Source organism: Plectropomus leopardus, chromosome 24 (genome assembly GCF_026936395.1).
Source record: "Plectropomus leopardus strain MGB_pleo_1.0 chromosome 24, ASM2693639v1, whole genome shotgun sequence".
In the NCBI taxonomy this organism is placed as follows: domain Eukaryota; kingdom Metazoa; phylum Chordata; class Actinopteri; order Perciformes; family Serranidae; genus Plectropomus; species Plectropomus leopardus.
The window spans coordinates 778,484-796,622 of NC_142199.1; the positions used below are offsets into that span (position 1 = coordinate 778,484).

The following is an 18,139-nucleotide window of genomic DNA, read 5'->3' on the forward strand; positions in this document are numbered from 1 at the left end:
ACCACATCCTTACAGGTTTGCCAGAGGCCCTGTAGGCCCGTAAGAGTCCTCCCACTGTAGTTTCCTTTGAAGTTCACTAGAAACCCTCATCCAAGTAGTCTAGTCATCTCTGAGGTTCATCCAAGTCCTCCAGTTTTCTAAGCGCGTTTTTTAAAGTCTTCTAGTATCCGACATATTGTTCAGATTGGTTTCCCAAATCACTCGAGGGCAGTCTGTCGTTTCTCAGGCGGCAAATCGTGACACGAATGCTGTTTATACCCGGAATTCAGGACAATTTGTGGCAGACTGTTAATAAAAACCTGTCTCTCTCTCTCACACACACACCCACACACACACACACACACACACACAAATAACGTTACCTGTCACTTCTCCAGTCTGGGTCATGCTGGCCACGCCCCAGAGCTGTCAGTCAAACATCCCCTCCCAGGTATGTGCAACATGCAATATTGTTTATTTACAGTACATGTGAAAGTGTGTGTGTGTGTGTGTGTGTGTGTGTGTGTGTGTGTGTTAGCATGTAGACAGTAGCGATGCAGACCTGGCAGAGTTTCAGGTTTCAGATTAGTCATTACCTGTCACGGCTGTTAGTCACCCCAGCGCAATGCTCCTATTTTTTTCTACTGCAGTTTCATATAACTTAATTAAAGTGTTCCAGTATTATTATTATTACATAATATATTCAACTCTTTCATGACCAGCTATGTGCAATTTTAATTTCCTTCGGTTTATAAAGATATAAAATTAATGAACCATTAAAATCAGTTGGATATGTCATTATGTTGCAGCTATAAATAAGAAATGCTGCCACATTTGCCTCCGAGCACCAAGACAAGTTTCTCTTACACGATGGTGAAAACACGGACACTTCACACACAGACGCTCTCTACTCAGACGACAATTTTTCTTACAATGATTTTGAGCCTCTGGTGTAAAAGTTTAACATTTCCAATCTGGCAACACTGGCACACGGGTGGCGTCATTGAGAAGTCGCGAGCGCATGAAACGTTGAAGGACAGCGTCAGGTAACAACGCTGCCGGTAACCACGTAATATAAAGGCGTGTGAGCGTGGTAGTGGCAAAAACTGATGCAGAAAGATGCCTAAAACGTCTGCTGCAAGTATTTTGTTGAAGGGTTATAAAGTACTTGTAAAAATATGTTTTTGATTTTCCACCAGCTTCTCTGCTAATGATGTGACTATAGTATGACCTTGTGTGATCCGTCATTCATTGCATTCCTAAAATTATTCACTACAACTTTTCTCCATGACATTATCTGCTAAATAGATGGCTCTTCAAAATGCCAGTTGATCAAATGGGTATTTATCCTTTTATGTTGTTTATTTTTGTGAATTTACCCTAAAGGCAAAAGCAAAAAAAAAGACATTTAAGACAAAAGTCCAATTGATGGGTTAAACAGGAACTGCGCTGAAAAGAAAAAGTAGGTTAAAAAGAAACAGAGCGGCCTCAGTGCAGTCATGAGGACTGTGGGAAGTCTGGATTTATTCCTCTGATATCATGTGAAAGCAGAAAGGTTTCATTCCCAAACCTCTGCTGAACTCTGTTGCACAAAAACACATCCATCAGGAGAAAATCAGCTGGTAATGTCTGCTGAAAAGCCAACGGGACGGCCGAGGCCTAATGCCATGTGCTGCTGACATTTTAATATCTGAGACAAACTGAAGGTTTTTTTCACTCTTGCATTTTAGCGGTACAAAAACAAAGGAGCCACCAATTAAAGTGCTTCTCCATAACAGTAAGCCGTAGTTTGAGTGTCAGGTTATCTCACAATAACAAACCTGTGAAAGTAAGAACTTTATCATTGTGAGGCAGTTATTTCTATACTTACTTGTTTTTGTTTTAAGGTCCAAAACTTTATTGTTTTGCTCATAAAATAACAAAAAATAACAATTCTAAAGTTACCATTCAGCCACATAATATTGGTAAATGATAAATTAACATAACATGAACCAACAATCTGTTTCTGTCAACATTAGCTGACAGTGTGATATTTGATAACTAGCTAATATCTGCAAGCAACTGACCATACAACTTTATTTCTGTATTATACTGGTAAACTACAAGCAGCTGACAAAGCTAACGGTGTGCTAAAGGTAAAGATGCTCAAATTAGCATAGCCTCAATAACTTTCTTTCTCTAAATTGTATTTATTGTAAGGCTAACATTATCTTACATGAATATTTAATATACAAGTACTATTTGTCAGCTAACATTCACAATCAGTGACAAATTCACCATTAGGTTTAGCTGAATTGTTTATAACCTTAACTGAAGTTAGTTAACGTAATAGTTATCCAATAAGAAAAATTAACAATTCTTAAGTTAGCTTGTTAAAGATGATTTCAAGCTAAAATAAGATAACATGAACCAACATTTTGTTGCTTAATACTAACATTAGCTAATATGCTATTTGGAGATCATGCTAAAATTAGCATTCAAGCTATTTCTGCATAAAGTTGGTAGGCTAGCTGAAATAGCTAACAGTGTGCTTTTTGGCAAGTTCTTTCTGGCGTTAAATGTTTAAAAGCTTCCTGGCACTGAACATTAAAATAGCTAACAGTACGCTTTTTGGTAACGCAGTGCTAAAATTAGCATTCAATCCATGTTGTTGATTTCTGACTGAGACGAGCTGCCAGCTAACTGGTTTTTGGTTTTTTGGGTTTTTTTTTTTATGGTCTAAGCTTTAGTTCTGAGTTATTTTGGTGCAAACACAATAGAACTCTGAAAAAGTTCCTCCAGTCTAAATATCGCCTATTGTGATGCTAACATTAGCTAATTAGGTAATCTGTCAAAGGTGTGTGTGTTTGCAGTCCGACCAGCTCTGCCGCAGTTTTGGCAACAACCTATTTTTACCTGATCACACACCCACACCTTTGACAGGTTACCTAATTACTATGAAGTGATATTTTAAGAACATCGATACCAAAATTCAGAAGCAAATAAAAGACAGAAAGTGCCAAAGTTTCTGTGGTCGCCTTATTGCAAGAAATGGAAATTTTTTAGAAGTCACAGCACGGCTAGGATGCAGCGTTTTTGTTTTTTTCCTCGAGAGGAAACATTCAGTTTTAAACATGAAACTGAGCAGCAGCCAAAGTCAACAGAGCAGCTATGTGGTTCGCCCTGTCAGAGAAAACCAGCTGACAGACGCCGTACGATCAGTTTCTGATCACATCACCACTCCGGTTTATGTCAAACCAAACACATATTTATGCTCAACGCTGTCTTGTTCCTCACTTCTTAGACAAATTTACTATGAATTCAGGTTTAATTTGAACTCAAATATAAATATATAAATACAAATATCAACCGTAGCTAGTTTCACATAACCGAAATCTCCCTCATCTTACAGTCGGATGTAAAGACTAAAAACATTGCAACTGAATGGCAAAAATGTTCTGGAATTTAATGCTAAAAAAATGTAGAACATTAAATGTTTAAAACTTTATGTTATTGAACATTACACTCTTTGGCATTCAATGTTAAAATTGTTTTGGCATTTAACATTTAAAATCTTCCTGGCATAAAATGTTCAAAATCTCTCTGGCATTTACTGTTTAAACACATTCGAACATTGAACGTTTAAAAAAAACTTTATGGCACTGAACTTTAAACTTTCTTAATGTAAAAAAACAACGTTTCTGGCACTGAATGTTAAAAACACTTCCTGGCATTGACCATTAAAAGAAAAACTTTCTAGATTCGCTGTTAAAAGGCTCTCTGGCATTGAATATTGAAAATTTGGCATTGAAAGTTAAAACACATTTGAACACTGGACATTCAAAAACAGGCATTGAAAGTTAAAAGCTTCCATCACTGAACATTAAACACTCTTTGGCATTCAATTTTAAAATTGTTTTGGCATTGAACATTTAAAAGCCTCTTGGCATTAAATGTTATAAATTTCTCTGGCATTGCAGCAACGTTAAAACACATTCGAACACTGAACATTTAAAAAACTTTCTGGCACTGAAAATTAAAAGAAAAACTTTCTGGAATTGCCATCAAAAGGCTCTCTGGCATTAAATGTTGAAAATCTTTCTGGCATTGAAAGTTAAAACACATTTAAATACTGAACTTTTTGGCTTTAAATGTCAAAAAGCTTTCCAGCATTGAACATTACAAAATCTTCTGGGACTGAACATTTAACTTTCTGAACATAAAAAAGCCTTTTTGGCATTGAATGTTAAAAAACATTTCTTCGCACTGATCAATTAAAAAAAGTTATTTGTATTGAGTGTTAAAAGGCTTTCTGGCATTAAATGTTGAAAAACTTTCTGGCATTGAACATTATAAAACCTGGCATTGAACGTTAAACTTTCTGAGCATATAAAAACAAACAAAAAAAATTGCGGTTGGCATTCGACGTGATCAAGCTTTGCAGAAACGCTCATTATTACGATTCTGTCATCGGCCACCACTGAATTTTTCAGTTTCAAAACTCAAATTAAGGTCGGCAGTGAAACTAGACAAGAAAAAGTCGTAATTTGGATGAGTTATATATATCAAACGTGTGTCTTTATTCCTCTCTCAGTATGTACATATTGCACACGGGGTGACATCTTCAACGATATAAATATATTGGATTATTATTACTGTTATTATTACAAATTATGTGACATAGAACAAGTTCAGCATTTCAGATTTTTCCTGTTGCACAAAGTTATTTAGAGGTTTTGTCCATTCATTTCCTCTAAAGGATAAAAAAAAAAACGTCTTTAGGCGTCTGAAATAAAACAAAACCAAAACACTGAAGAAGTCATTTGGTCCCAGATTAAAGTGATCAAGTCGGATATTTTTCTTGATTTTAAAGCAGCGATCCATCACGTTCCAGCCAGAACAAACCCCAACCATCAGACGAAAGTTTGCTGTAGAAAAATAGAAATCCTTTTTCAGTCTGAATGAGAAGGACAGAGTCCAGCAGGACACAACGGAGCACAGCTGAGGTGAGTCTGGTTGTGTCGAGAACAGAGCAGAACAGAACCGTGAATAAAGATGGGTCAAATAACGGGAGCAACAGATGACCACGCCGCCTCAGAGGAGTTTGTTTTGGTTGGAGAATCTCTTCTGCCCGTCAGCGAATGGACCTCATTAATCACATTTTCTGTGCAGAGGCGGTTCTAACGAGAAATTAAGAACAAAAAAGACATTCAGGTACAAACAACTAAATCAGCCATAACCAAACTTTCTACAGAACCCACAGACATATGGTTCAGTCGGATCAATAGACGATGTTCTACAGGATCAATAACTATGTTCTACAGGATCAATAATTATGTTCTACAGGATCAATAATTATGTTCTACAGGATCAATAGACGATGTTCTAAAGGATCAATAATTATGTTCTACAGGATCAATAATTATGTTCTACAGGATCAATAATTATGTTCTACAGGATCAATGACTGTGTTCTACAGGATCAATGACTGTGTTCTACAGGATCAATAATTATGTTCTACAGGATCAATAGACGATGTTCTACAGGATCAATAACTATGTTCTACAGGATCAATAATTATGTTCTACAGGATCAATAACTATGTTCTACAGGATCAATAATTATGTTCTACAGGATCAATAACTATGTTCTACAGGATCAATAACTATGTTCTACAGGATCAATAATTATGTTCTACAGGATCAATAATTATGTTCTACAGGATCAATAATTATGTTCTACAGGATCCACAGAAATAATGTTCGACAGCAGAGATGTCAAACGCAGGGCCCGCGGGCCAAATCCGGCCGCAGTGATGTCATATTTGGCCCGTGAGAAAATATCACGTCCGTTCGAGCCGGCCCGCCGTTATATAGCGCATTCACTTTTAATAGTACAAATCCCAGAATGCACTGCGAGTGCGTTGCAAGCGTCCCCTCCTCCTCTGTTGACATTCATTAGCCACCTCGTGCTGTCAGTCACCTAAAATCCTAAACGTCCTAAAATCCCGGAAATGTCCTGAAATTCGAAAAATGTGCTAAAATCCCAGAAATGTCCAAAAATACTAGAAGTGTCGTAATATCATCGAATCTTTCCTGAAGTTCCAGAAATGTCCAAAATCCTAAAATCCCAGAAACGTCCTAAAATCCTAGAAGCATGTCTGCGGCTGCTGAGACGGGCCCCTGACGGGCCCCTGACGGGCCCCTGGCCTCCGGTCATTCTGTGACCCCCGAACAAATCCAGTGGCGTCTCCCCGTTTTAAGTCGTGTTTCTTTTTAATCATCAGACGTTCGGCCGGCGCGCTCCTCCTGCGCTGACCTTTGACCTCCAAGCCTCCGGTCCCTGTTTCGGGACTGACGTGGTTTCAGTCAATGCCAGCGTGTTCATAATAAAACAGGGAGCGTGACGTGTTGTTAGCGTGTGAGGGCGTGTATTATGGTCTGTGTACAGCAGCGTCAGACAGTCTCACCGTGTGTTTATCTCTCGGTGCAGCGAGGGCTGTTGGCCAGTCGAGTCAGCAGACGAGCACATCGTTTATAATCTGAAAACATCAGAGCATTTTATCTGCGGTTAACGACACTCGAGTTTCATCGGATGAAAGCAGACACAGTTTAGCCGAGTTTAGCACGACAGAGGAGACGGCGTCCTCTGACTCCGAACACGTCACCGTGTTTTTAAAATCCCATTTCTGCAGCAGGAGAGCAAACGTGTGAAAAATTAAAATACTGACAATCAATAATGCTTAAACGTGATCCACAGGAGCGTAAAACAAACGTGTACTTTTACTTTTTCTCAGACTGTACTGCATGTTGTAGGCAGTACAAATATACAGATTTGGATGAAATCGTTATAAAATGCACCACTACAGTTACATTGAATAAAGTTACATAAAGTATTGCTAAAATAAAGTTAAATAAAATACTGTTGTAATGAAGTTAAATAAAGTACTGTTATAATAAAGTTAAATAAAGTATTGTTATAATGAAGTAAAATAAAGTACTGTTACACTAAAATTAAAGAAAGTCTAATAAAGATGAATTTGGCATTGCTAAAATAAAGTGAAATAAAGTACTGTTATACTAAAGATAAATAAGGTGCTGTTATGATAAAGTAAAATAAAGTACTACTAAATATATTACTGTTATGATAAAATTGAAAATTACTTGTATAATAAAGTATTTTTATCACAATATAGCACTATTATAATAAAGTTACGCAAACCACTGTTATAAAGAATTTAAATAAATACTGTTAAGATAAAGATAACTTTATTTTTTTAAGTTAAATAAAGTACTTTTCTGGTAAAGTTAAATGAGATACTGTTACATAATGTTATAATAAATAATAAAGCACTTATAGTTATACAAAGTACTGTTATAAAAATATATTAAAAAGTTCTGTTAAAATAAGGTTACATGATGTACTTTTATATAAAAGTTAAATAAAGTTTAAAAACATATTTTGGATTTTTTTTTACATCAGAGATGTTCATGCGCAAAAACACATTCAATTCAAAGAAAAAATGCCTTTAAGAAAAACACACAACAACAAAAAGCCTAATGAAACACATGAACATAAAACCTGACAAGAAAAAGGGAAAAACTTGGTGGAACGGGACGATTACTGCGTTTTAGAACATTTTTTGAAGTACTTGTATCTCAGTGTTTCCTGTTAATGCAACTTTATACTTCAGCTGATCTGCAACAGAAACATAAATCCTGCTTTTACACGAACGCATTCCTGCAACACTGAGGTAAAAATACTTTCTGCCACAGCACACACACACACACACATACATACACACACACACACACACACACACACACACACACACACACACACACACACACACACACACACACACACACACACACACACACACAGACACACACACACACAGAGACACACACACACAGAGACAGAGACAGACACACACACACACACACACAGACACACACACACACACACACACACACACACACACACACACACACACACACACACACACACACACACACACACACACACACACACACACACACACACACACACACACACACACACACACACAGACACACACACACACACATACACACACACACACAGACACAGACACACACACACACACACACACACACACACACACACACACACACACACACACACACACACACACACACACACACACACACACACACAGACACACACACACACACACACACACACACACACACACACACACACAGACACACACACACACACACACACACACACACACACACACACACACACACACACACACACACACACACACACACACACACACACACACACACACACACACACACACACACACACACACACACACACACACACACACACACACACACACACACACACACACACAGGTCAGGAGGGTTGATAGATTCTGCAGTTCGATTCTCTTCAGTGTTTCTGTGTCGTGTTATTGTAGAAGTTTGTTTTGAGATCCAAAACAGGATAAGACTTGTTATAACACACACATGCACACACGCACACACACACACACACACACACACGCGCACACATTTTTGTTAACATGCACACACACTCTCTCCAACATAAACACAGCTCTACATGCATGATTTAAGATCAGAGGAGCTGCTGCTGTTCTGACACGATAGCTGACTGATAACCCTGTGTGTGTGTGTGTGTGTGTGTGTGTGTGTGTGTGTGTGTGTGTGTACTCACAGGCAGGTATCGTGCAGTCTCTGGTGTTGTGGTAAAGTCTGTGGAAATGTTTCCTGCACTTTGGGTTGAAGTAGAGAGGACCTGAGGGCAGAGGGGGAAACGCTGAGCTCTGATTGGACGAAAGGCTGTGAGGTCGCATCTCATTAACATTTTAATTTGAACTCAGGACACCAAGTTTACTACTACTACTACTACTACTGCTACTACTACTACTACTACTAATAATAATAATAATAATAATCCAATAAAAAGAGCATGTGGAGTCATACAATGTGGATATGATTAAATAATATTATATAATAAATAATAAATGCTAAATAAAAAGAAATGCCGCAAACAAACCTATAAAATAAAACACAATAAAGAATAACTACAGAATAACTGCAGAATAACGCAGATTAAGCGCAGATTAAATACAGATTAAGCGCAGATTAAGCGCACTGACCTGTCAGGTGTTTGATGAACTTGTCCTTGTGCCGTGGATCTCTGGGCTCTGAAATCAAGACAAAAACACGTCAGCTCCAGTTAAAGTGACGACTCGTTTTTGTAGCACTTTTCCTGTGAATTATCCGAACGGAGATGTCATCAAACAAAGAGCTCAAAAGCTCAGATTAAAGAACGTTTTCAGATGTGTGCCAATAAAGTACTGTTATAATAAAGTGGAATAAAGTTATAATAGAATTAAATAATGTTATAATAAAGTGAAATGAAGTTAAAATAAAACTGAAATAAAGTTATAATAGAGTTAATAGAGTTAAATAAAGCTGAATAAAGTAAAGTTATCATAAAGTTAAACAAAGTTATAACAAAGTGAAATAAAATTATAATAAAGTTAAATAAAGTAAAGTTATAATAGAGTTAAAAGAGTGAAATAATATTATAACAAAGTTAAATGAAGTTATAATAAAATTGAAATAAAGTGAAGTTATAACAGAGTGAATTAAAGTTCTAATAATAGTCTTAGATCAGTTCTGATGTTCGGCCGGCGGCCGGCGGCGCTGATGGCGCCGTGTGTAAAAGCTCTGAGGACTTAAAGTGGACATCATCCAAACAACAAAAACCACTTCCAGTGACGCGGCGCTGAATCATCGCTAAACTATTTTCTGCACCAAAATGAACTTTTGTTGTATCACCGCTGGGTTTTTCACTTTAGCTGAACTGTTTCACTCCAGTTTGACCTTAAAAACACCTGAACTGTCAGCTGCTGCCATCAAAAGCCTTTAACAAGCGTTTGGAGGAAATATCCTGCAAATTTTTAAAAAAATAAAATAAAGAAATAGTAACAGGTGACACGGAAATAATAAAAACGTCCAGAAAATTAAATTTACAATTCTCTTAATTATATATTAACATTTGTTACTTAAAGAAAGGAGAGAAAAAAGAAAATTAGAATTCTAAAAACAAAAAAAAAAAATCTTGTTTTTTTTGGTTTGTTTTTTACTTCCTTTCCCCCCTATTTTCCAGTATTTTTTCTACTAATGTCTCATTAATTTCTTGTTAATTTTTGGGCCATTTCTATTTATTTATTTATTTATTTTTTTAAATTGAAATTCTTTCAGAAAAACATTTTGAGAATTTTTTTTCTTTAATTTTTTTTTTTGGTCCACTTATTTTTGTTCAAAATTTTTTTGGAGGTTTTTTCTTAATATTTCTGGGGGATTTTAGGAGTATATATTTAGGGAATCATTTTCTTCAAGATTTTTGAAAGTAAATATTTTGACAATTGTTTTATCTGCATTTTTTTTCGGACAACATTTTGTTGATTCTTTTCGCGATTTTTTCCTTCAAATCCTTTGGGAGATTTTTACTTTTCTTTAAATTTTTGTTGGCCTTTTAGAGGATATTTAAGCAAATTGTTTTTCCTAAACTTTTTGGCAATGTTTTTCCCTTTACAAATTTTTGTACTTTTATTTCTTTAGAATTTTTCCGCAATTTTTCTTTAAAAAATGTTGGTGATTTTTCAAGAGAACCCTTTTTTTTCTTTAAGAAACACTGAAATGACACCAGGTGTTACAGCCAGACTACGAAAACAGGAATTCTCTGAGAATTCAGAACGATTAAATATTTTTTAAAAAACAACACATTTTATCAGTTTGAACATGAAAAATCTGGTCTCTGGACTGTGTCTGACTCAGTTTAGGGCAAAAGCGACTTATGAATCATTGCATCCTGTTTTTTATTCATTTTTTGGAGCAGCGTCACTCTGACTTCAGCACCAGATCTGAGTCCTTCCTGCACCTCTGAGCGATGGCGGGTTTTTGGCAGTTCTGGTACTGACCCAGTCCCTGCTGCGGCCTGCTCTCTCTCTCCGGGGGTTTCACGCCGTGTCCGGTGAGTCCTGCCTCCGTCCTCGTCTTCGGGTACCGTCCCACCAGCTCCTGCACGCCGCGTCCGTCCAGACGCCCCTCCGCCCGGGTACCGGAGCCCCGCAGCACGGCCGCCGCGGTGCAGCGTGCGGCGGCCAGCAGCAGGACGAGGAGCGCCGACAGGACCGGGAGCCGCGGGAGCAGCATGACTGCGGACCTGAAGGAGCACACTGGGAGTGTTTGATTACAGCAAGAGGTCACTTTAAGAACCATTTTGGGACTTTTCTCAGATTTTAGGCTGTTTTGAGGATTTTAAATCGTTCCTCGGATTTTGGGATATTTCTTACATTTTACTGTAAATTTCCGGAGCTTTCAGACACATCCGGACTTCTCATGAGTCATAGCTCAATAACTTCCAGTCACTCATCATCTGCACTGACTTTTTCACCAACTTGCTTTTTTAAGGTGCAATAATGAACCTCCACAATCAGTAAATTCATTCCAGCTTCCAGCTACAGCTTTCTAACTATGAATTTCAGCTTTTAGCATCTTTGGGCGATGCAGGCCCAAACGTGTTTCTTGTATACAAAAGTACAAAAAGAATTCCCAGTGTGAATCTCAGCTGGGGGCAGATTTGGGCCTGTGGGCTGCAAGTTTGGATATCAGAGTATTTAAAGGGATTCAAATGAGGCAAAAAGCTGCAGTACTGAAGAGCTTAAATATACAATATAAAAGTTTACAATAAAAAATGTGGTAAAGATGCTTTAATAAGTCACATCATTTTACCAATATGTGCAGTTTTATGCAGAGATGTGCAAAATATTAAATCGTGGATGTGCAGAAGTTCACAGCAGAGCTAATATGCACTGTGAGGAGATAACAGTCTGACATTGAGACCAACACACCCCGTTAAAGTCTTACGGCCAGAACCTTCTCAAAAATTGTTTGGAAATTTAGAATAAAACTTTGAACAGAGGCCTCTTTGTGTTTGCTCCTGGGGGTTTGCAGAGGTGAACACATGCTGCGTGCAGTACTGTTACCACCATCATAGCAGTAATACTTGGACTAAATCTAAAACTAATACAGTTTAGAAATATATATGGAGGTTGATTTGTGTCAGTATCATTTGTGTGAAGAGAATCTATGAATATAAAACGTCCTCCAGAAATACAAAAACATACATGCACAAAATACAAATATTTTAAAAATATATAATTGTGCTTAAAACTTGAAATTCCCATAGGTAAAACTGAGATTCAAAAATATCTGTTTGATAGTTCTGAATTTTAGAAAGGTGTATTTATCTTTTTTTTTTAAATAAAAAATAAATTTATTCACATTTTTAAAATTGTTTCTTAAGGTGAATTTCAATTCTACACTTATGGATTTGCATTTTTGCACAGCCTTTAAAACATTCTGCTCAAGTATCAAAGGGTTAATTCAAAACTTTAATTCAAATTCTTTTCATTAGACCAGCTGATAGTATCTCAATTAGATGCTTTGTTAGTTATGTAAAAGTTGTCAAGTCTGTCTCCCATGTGTTTTACCTGTGCAGTATAAAGGTTTTAAAGTTTGTCTCCTATGTGTTTTACCTGTGCAGTATAAAGGTTTTAAAGTTTTATCTCTTATGTGTTTTACCTGTGCAGTATAAAGGTTTTAAAGTTTTATCTCTTATGTGTTTTACCTGTGCAGTATAAAGGTTTTAAAGTTTTATCTCTTATGTGTTTTACCTGTGCAGTATAAAGGTTTTAAAGTTTTATCTCTTATGTGTTTTACCTGTGCAGTATAAAGGTTTTAAAGTTTTATCTCTTATGTGTTTTACCTGTGGCTCCTGTCAGCGGGTCGCTGCGCCTCCTCTACCCGGCGCTCCGCTGCCTGATCTCGGCTTCTCCCGCGGCGGCTCCCGCTCTCTGCGGGACTGTGCTCCTTGTCTCGTGTGTCTCTCGGTGTCTCGTTATCCCGGGTTGTTGTGGATCCGAGCCGCGTGCCGAGATCCGGGGCCCGGTGGCATCTTACTATCAGACCGGCTGGTGGAGCGCGTGCAGCGGGAGGAGCGCCTTCATCATCTTTATCATCATCAGCATCAGCCGGTGCTCCGCAGCTGTCACCGGGACATGTCTCCACTCTGCGGACTCAAGACAAGACTGTCCTCCAGTCCCGCGTGCAGCTCTCCTCTGTCGACCAGGTGTGTCTGCAGCGCGCGCTCCTTCTGCTCGTCTGTCCTCGTGCGCCTCTTCCTCTCCCCACGCGCGCTGCTCAACCTGATCGCGGAAATAAAAGGAGGAGGGAAATGCGCGCGTGTGTGTGCAGAGAGACAGCCACCGTGCACGCGCAGAGACATGAAGAGTCGGTGTGACGGAGGAGCGCTCAGAGGGAGCGCCGATCCACATTTTCTTGAAAAATTATTTGTGATTTCTTTTTTATTTAACAAGGATTTCTTTATTTTCAAAAACGTGTGATTTTCTTTTTCTTTCAACCTTTTGGCTTTTTTTTCTTTAAACTTGTGGGTGATTTTTTCTTTCTGTTAACGTTTTTTGGTGTTTTAGTTTTTTAAATGGGGATTTTATTTTTTTATAATAAAGATATAGATATAGAAAATAGATTTTTTAAAACTATTTTTGTTGATTTTTTAAAAACTGTTGACATTTTCTTCCTAAGATTTTTTGGGGGTATTATTCTTCAACCTTTTTTAAAGGATTTTTTAAATTGCATTATTTTTTCTTTAAAAATTTTTTTTCTTCAAACTTTTTTTAGTGATTAAAAAAAATCAAACTTTTTAGATTCCAGAGCAGATTTTGGAAGTTTGGAGCTTTTTTTTTTCTAGAGTCCAGAAATCTTAAAAGACGTGAAAGAACGAATAAAAACGTGAAACAACACAGAAGAAAACTATTCAGCAGTCAAAAGTCAAAAGTTCAGCATTCAAACTGTCCCGTCGATGTGAACGCAGAGTCCCGCCCTTATTTGTTCATCTGCTCTGATATCAAATCACTGTGTGTGTGTGTGTGTGTGTGTGTGTGTGTGCCTGTGTGTGTGTGTGTGTGTGTGCCTGTGTGTGTGTGTGTGTGTGTGTCTGTGTGAGTGTGTTTCTGTTTTTCAAACCTTTATTTATTCAGCGTTTCAGGAGCGACTCTGTTTGTTCTGCAGGTCACTGCAGAGTTTTCTCACAGCCGCTAACTCTACAGATCCAGACCTGCACGCTCTGCTGTGGAACGTCTCCCAGAACCTCCGGAGAACCTTCAACGACCTCCGGAGAACCTTCAACAACCTCCAGAGAACCTTCAACGACCTTCGGGAAAACATTCAACGACCTTCGGAGAACATTCAACGACTTTCGGAGAACCTTCAACGACCTCCGGAGAACCTTCAACGACCTTCGGAGAACATTCAACGACCTTCAGAGAACATTCAACGACCCAGGGAGAACATTCAATGTCCTCAAACCTCATCGGACCCCAGTAAGTTCCCCCCAAGGGCCCCTGGAAAACCTCAAGGCCTCCCAGAACCTGAAGACTCACAGAAATTTCCACATAGAACCATGGAGACGACTCGAGAACCCCTGAAATCTTCAAGAACCTCCAATACCTTCAAAATAAAGACAGAATAAAAAATAAAGTCAGAAATAATCATTAGAAAATAAAAACAGAAACAAAAAATAGAGACAAATAGAAAAATAAAGACTGAAACAGGAAAATAAAGACAGAAATAAAAACAGCTGGTTCATTTAACTGAGTGAATCAGATACAGCGTGTGAGCGACAGGTGCTTTAACGTGATGAGAGATGGAAGAGAAACCACACACACACACACGCACGCACGCCGCACGCACGCCGCACACACACACACACACACATTCTTCACCCTCACGCCGGCCAACAACAACAGCAGGTGTGAGCCGCTGCGACACACAACGATTTTTTGGCTCGACCTCTAATGACACGCACGAAGGGGTCAAAGGTCAGATGGCGTCGTGGTAAACTGTGTGTTTTCGGAGACTCTGGAGACATCGAGCACAGCGAGCGAAAACCATTAAACGTCCGTCATTAACTCGCCGTGTTCAGTCTGTGTTCAGTCAGTCAGCAAGAACCCTCAGGAACTTCTTTAAAGGAAAATAATTCTCCCCACATTCTGAAAAATCGAAAAAAGAAAGAAAACTTCAAAAGTATTGAATTTTACAGGAAAAAACAGAACTCCCCAAATTTCAGAAAATCACAATCGTCAAAATAAATAAATAAATCACTAAAAATCTGAAAAGAAAAAAAAAATCAGACATTTTAAAACACAAAAAATCACCAAAAATAAATACAGAAAAAATAAAGAAATGTGAATATAATTATTTTAAAGAAAATATGCCCTCTGAAAGCTTGTTTTCATTAAAAATCACCAAACAATTTAAAGATGAAAAAACACAGTTGAACACAGCAAGTGAAAGCCCTTAAACGTGTACGTCATTAACTCGCTGTGTTTTCAGTCTCTGTTCTGTGCCGACTGCCCGCAGCTGCTTCCGCCCGCCGGCGACTCTTGTCCCGCTTTCACTCGCCGTCGTAAATAAACACCTCGTGTCCCGCTTCCCTAAACTTTGGAGGCCAAACCTCAGCAGCAGTGATCAAAGCTGCTGATGTGCTGCGGCTCCTCGGGGAACGACTCGCCGCTGCATCATCCTCATAATACGCAGATCTGTGTGGCTGCTCTGTCACAAACAGCTGCGGGCCGTCCCAGAACAAACCGCCGATGTGTTCTCGGAGATCTGTGTCGGCACGGCGTGACGACACGGTTTACAGCAGCTCTTCTGCTGCTGAAAACATGCACAACTGACCCGAAGCCCCCAAACTTTCCTAAACTCTCCTTAAGACCCATCAGAACCCTCAAGAACCCCTCAAATCTGAGCAAGAACCTTTATAAAAATCTCTCAAATTTCCCCAAAAACTTCTGAATCTTCAAAATTAACCCCTTAGTTGAATGCAGTCTGAATGTAACTCTTTAGTTTCCACAGTGTATTTTAGTCTTATTGTAGGAGCTGAGCTGCAAATGCAATGATTACACTCAAATACACAATCTGGACTACATTTAGGACACATGCATCAACACACACACAATTATCACAACAGGAAGGATGAAAAGTGTGTAGTTTACGTACTTAACATAAAGTTTATAAAGTTATGTACTTTAATGTTAAGTTACGTAGGTTAAGGAAAAGAAATATGGTTAGCTTAATTTGAGAAAAAGCGTTATGGTGGGCTTCATCACTTTACGGACTTAAGTTAAAGTTACTTTGTAAAGTTCCATACTTAACGTAGAGTTCCATACTTAACGTAGAGTTCCATACTTAACGTAGAGTTCCATACTTAACGTAGAGTTCTATACTTAACGTAGAGTTCCATACTTAACGTAGAGTTCCATACTTAACGTAACTAAATGTTACTCCGTTAAGTTCCGTAGGTTAAGGAAAAGAACGTTGATGTTTTGGCGTTGTCATGTTAGGCACTTACAATAAAGTTGGTAATGATGAAGGAGATGAGGACTGACGGTGACCTCCAGCTGTCTGCTGGTCTGATTTTGGTTTTTGGTGGTTTCGTCCACAAACACCACGGTCTGAAGTGAATCTCAGTTTTCTGTCTGATGGTAAAATTGAATATTTTTGGCTTTAGTCTCATGCTGCTCAACAAAAGGTTTCGTGTGGCCAATAAAGACGAAAATAAAAGTTAGAATGTGGTCTGAAGACGACAGGCGGATCACAGACGGAGCTCTGACACAACCTCAAACTGAACCCAGCAAAGACCTGATCTGTAGCACCGCCCAGAGGACACACGCACAACCTGCACCCGCACTGCTCAGAGCACCCAGACTCAGACCCAGACCCAGACCTACACCTACACCTACACCTACACCTACACCCAGACCCAGACCCAGACCCAGACCCAGATCTACACCTACACCTACACCTACACCTACACCCAGACCTACACCTACACCTACACCCAGACCTACACCTACACCTACACCTACACCCAGACCCAGACCCAGACCCAGATCTACACCTACACCTACACCTACACCCAGACCTACACCTACACCTATACCCAGACCCAGACCCAGATCTACACCTACACCCACACCCTGACCCAAACCTACACCTACACCCAGACCTACACCTACACCCACACCCTGACCCAGGCCCACATCTACACCTACACCCAGACCTACACCAAGACCCAGACCCTGACCTAGACCTACACCTACACCAAGAACCAGACCCAGACCCAAACCCACACAGAGATCCAGATGCAGTCTGTTACCTTTGAGAAGCAGAAGAAGAAGCTGGTCTCTTTTGTGGGTTAAAACACTGGAACAGGTTTCTCTTGAGGCGGATCCTCTCCTCACCTGCTGGGGAACACCTGCTGTGAGCAGAGGCACCATGACGGTTCCTCCCACATGTTGTGTTCAAGGAAGGTCGGAAATTTGAGAATCCAACAGTAACGTCTGTTTTTACAGTTTCTGGCTGTGACAAAAGGTGTCATTTTAGCAATTTTTATTTTGGCGGGCCCGCAGATGGCAGGCATGTTTTCTCTAAAAACAAACAAAAAACAAAATCGACAAAAAAAAAAAAGTGAGATGAACAAAAGAAAAAAACAAAAGAAAGGCAAAAAATTTAAAGAAAAAAAAATCACCAAAAATTTTAAAAGAAAAATCAATTGCCAATTTAAAAGAAAAAAAGGGGAAAAAATGAAAATGTCCCTCCAAAACCTCGTTGTACAAAAAGGCTCAAATCTGCTCAGGAATCTTTTACATTTAAAAAACAAAACAAAACAAAACAAAGCATTTTTTAAACCACACAAAAATGTAAAAAGCCATTACAAAAAAGTTTGAAAAAAATTTTTTTTTGTAAGAAAAAAAGTTTGCAAATCTTAACGAAAAAAAATCAATAAATTAGTTTGAAGATAAAAAAAAAGAAAAGGAAATCATGAAAAAATGTTACAACTTAACAAAAAATGTTAGTGGAAAAACAAATCACTAAATATTTTTAAAGAAAATAAAACTGAAAATTTAAAAAAAAACCTCACAATTTTAAAAGAAATCACCAAAATGATAAAAGAAAAAAAAAAAACATCAAGAAAACAAAATTGCCAAAAAGTTTTAAAGAAAACAAAA

The 18,139-nt window shown here is 38.5% G+C and overlaps 1 protein-coding gene across 2 annotated transcripts; it reads right to left on the reverse strand.

The window, feature by feature from the left end:
* Positions 1-4,514: 4,514 nt before the first annotated feature.
* On the reverse strand, positions 4,515-13,121 carry LOC148185449 (ALK and LTK ligand 1-like). Of its 2 annotated transcripts, none has more exons than XM_088074655.1 (6): positions 12,817-13,121; positions 10,967-11,211; positions 9,134-9,181; positions 8,689-8,769; positions 6,428-6,499; positions 4,515-5,138 (listed from the first exon to the last, which is right to left on the reverse strand). In XM_088074655.1, exons 2-5 carry the CDS (start codon positions 11,199-11,201, stop codon positions 6,435-6,437), a joined length of 429 nt encoding a protein of 142 aa, XP_087930781.1. In that variant the 5' UTR covers positions 11,202-11,211; positions 12,817-13,121; the 3' UTR covers positions 4,515-5,138; positions 6,428-6,434. The 2 variants fall into 2 exon arrangements, with proteins under 2 accessions (XP_087930781.1, XP_087930780.1); XM_088074654.1 differs by having other exon boundaries at positions 10,967-11,224; positions 12,817-12,955.
* Between the last annotated feature and the right edge of the window lie 5,018 nt (positions 13,122-18,139).

Excerpts from the sequence above, each read along its gene's own strand:
- LOC148185449 (XM_088074655.1), bottom strand. The coding sequence starts at position 11,201 with ATGCTGCTCCCGCGGCTCCCGGTCCTGTCGGCGCTCCTCGTCCTGCTG. Across the intron at positions 9,182-10,966 it reads CAGGCCGCAGCAGGGACTGG|AGCCCAGAGATCCACGGCAC; the intron begins GTCAGTACCAGA and ends TCTTGATTTCAG. Across the intron at positions 8,770-9,133 it reads GTTCATCAAACACCTGACAG|GTCCTCTCTACTTCAACCCA; the intron begins GTCAGTGCGCTT and ends CTCTGCCCTCAG.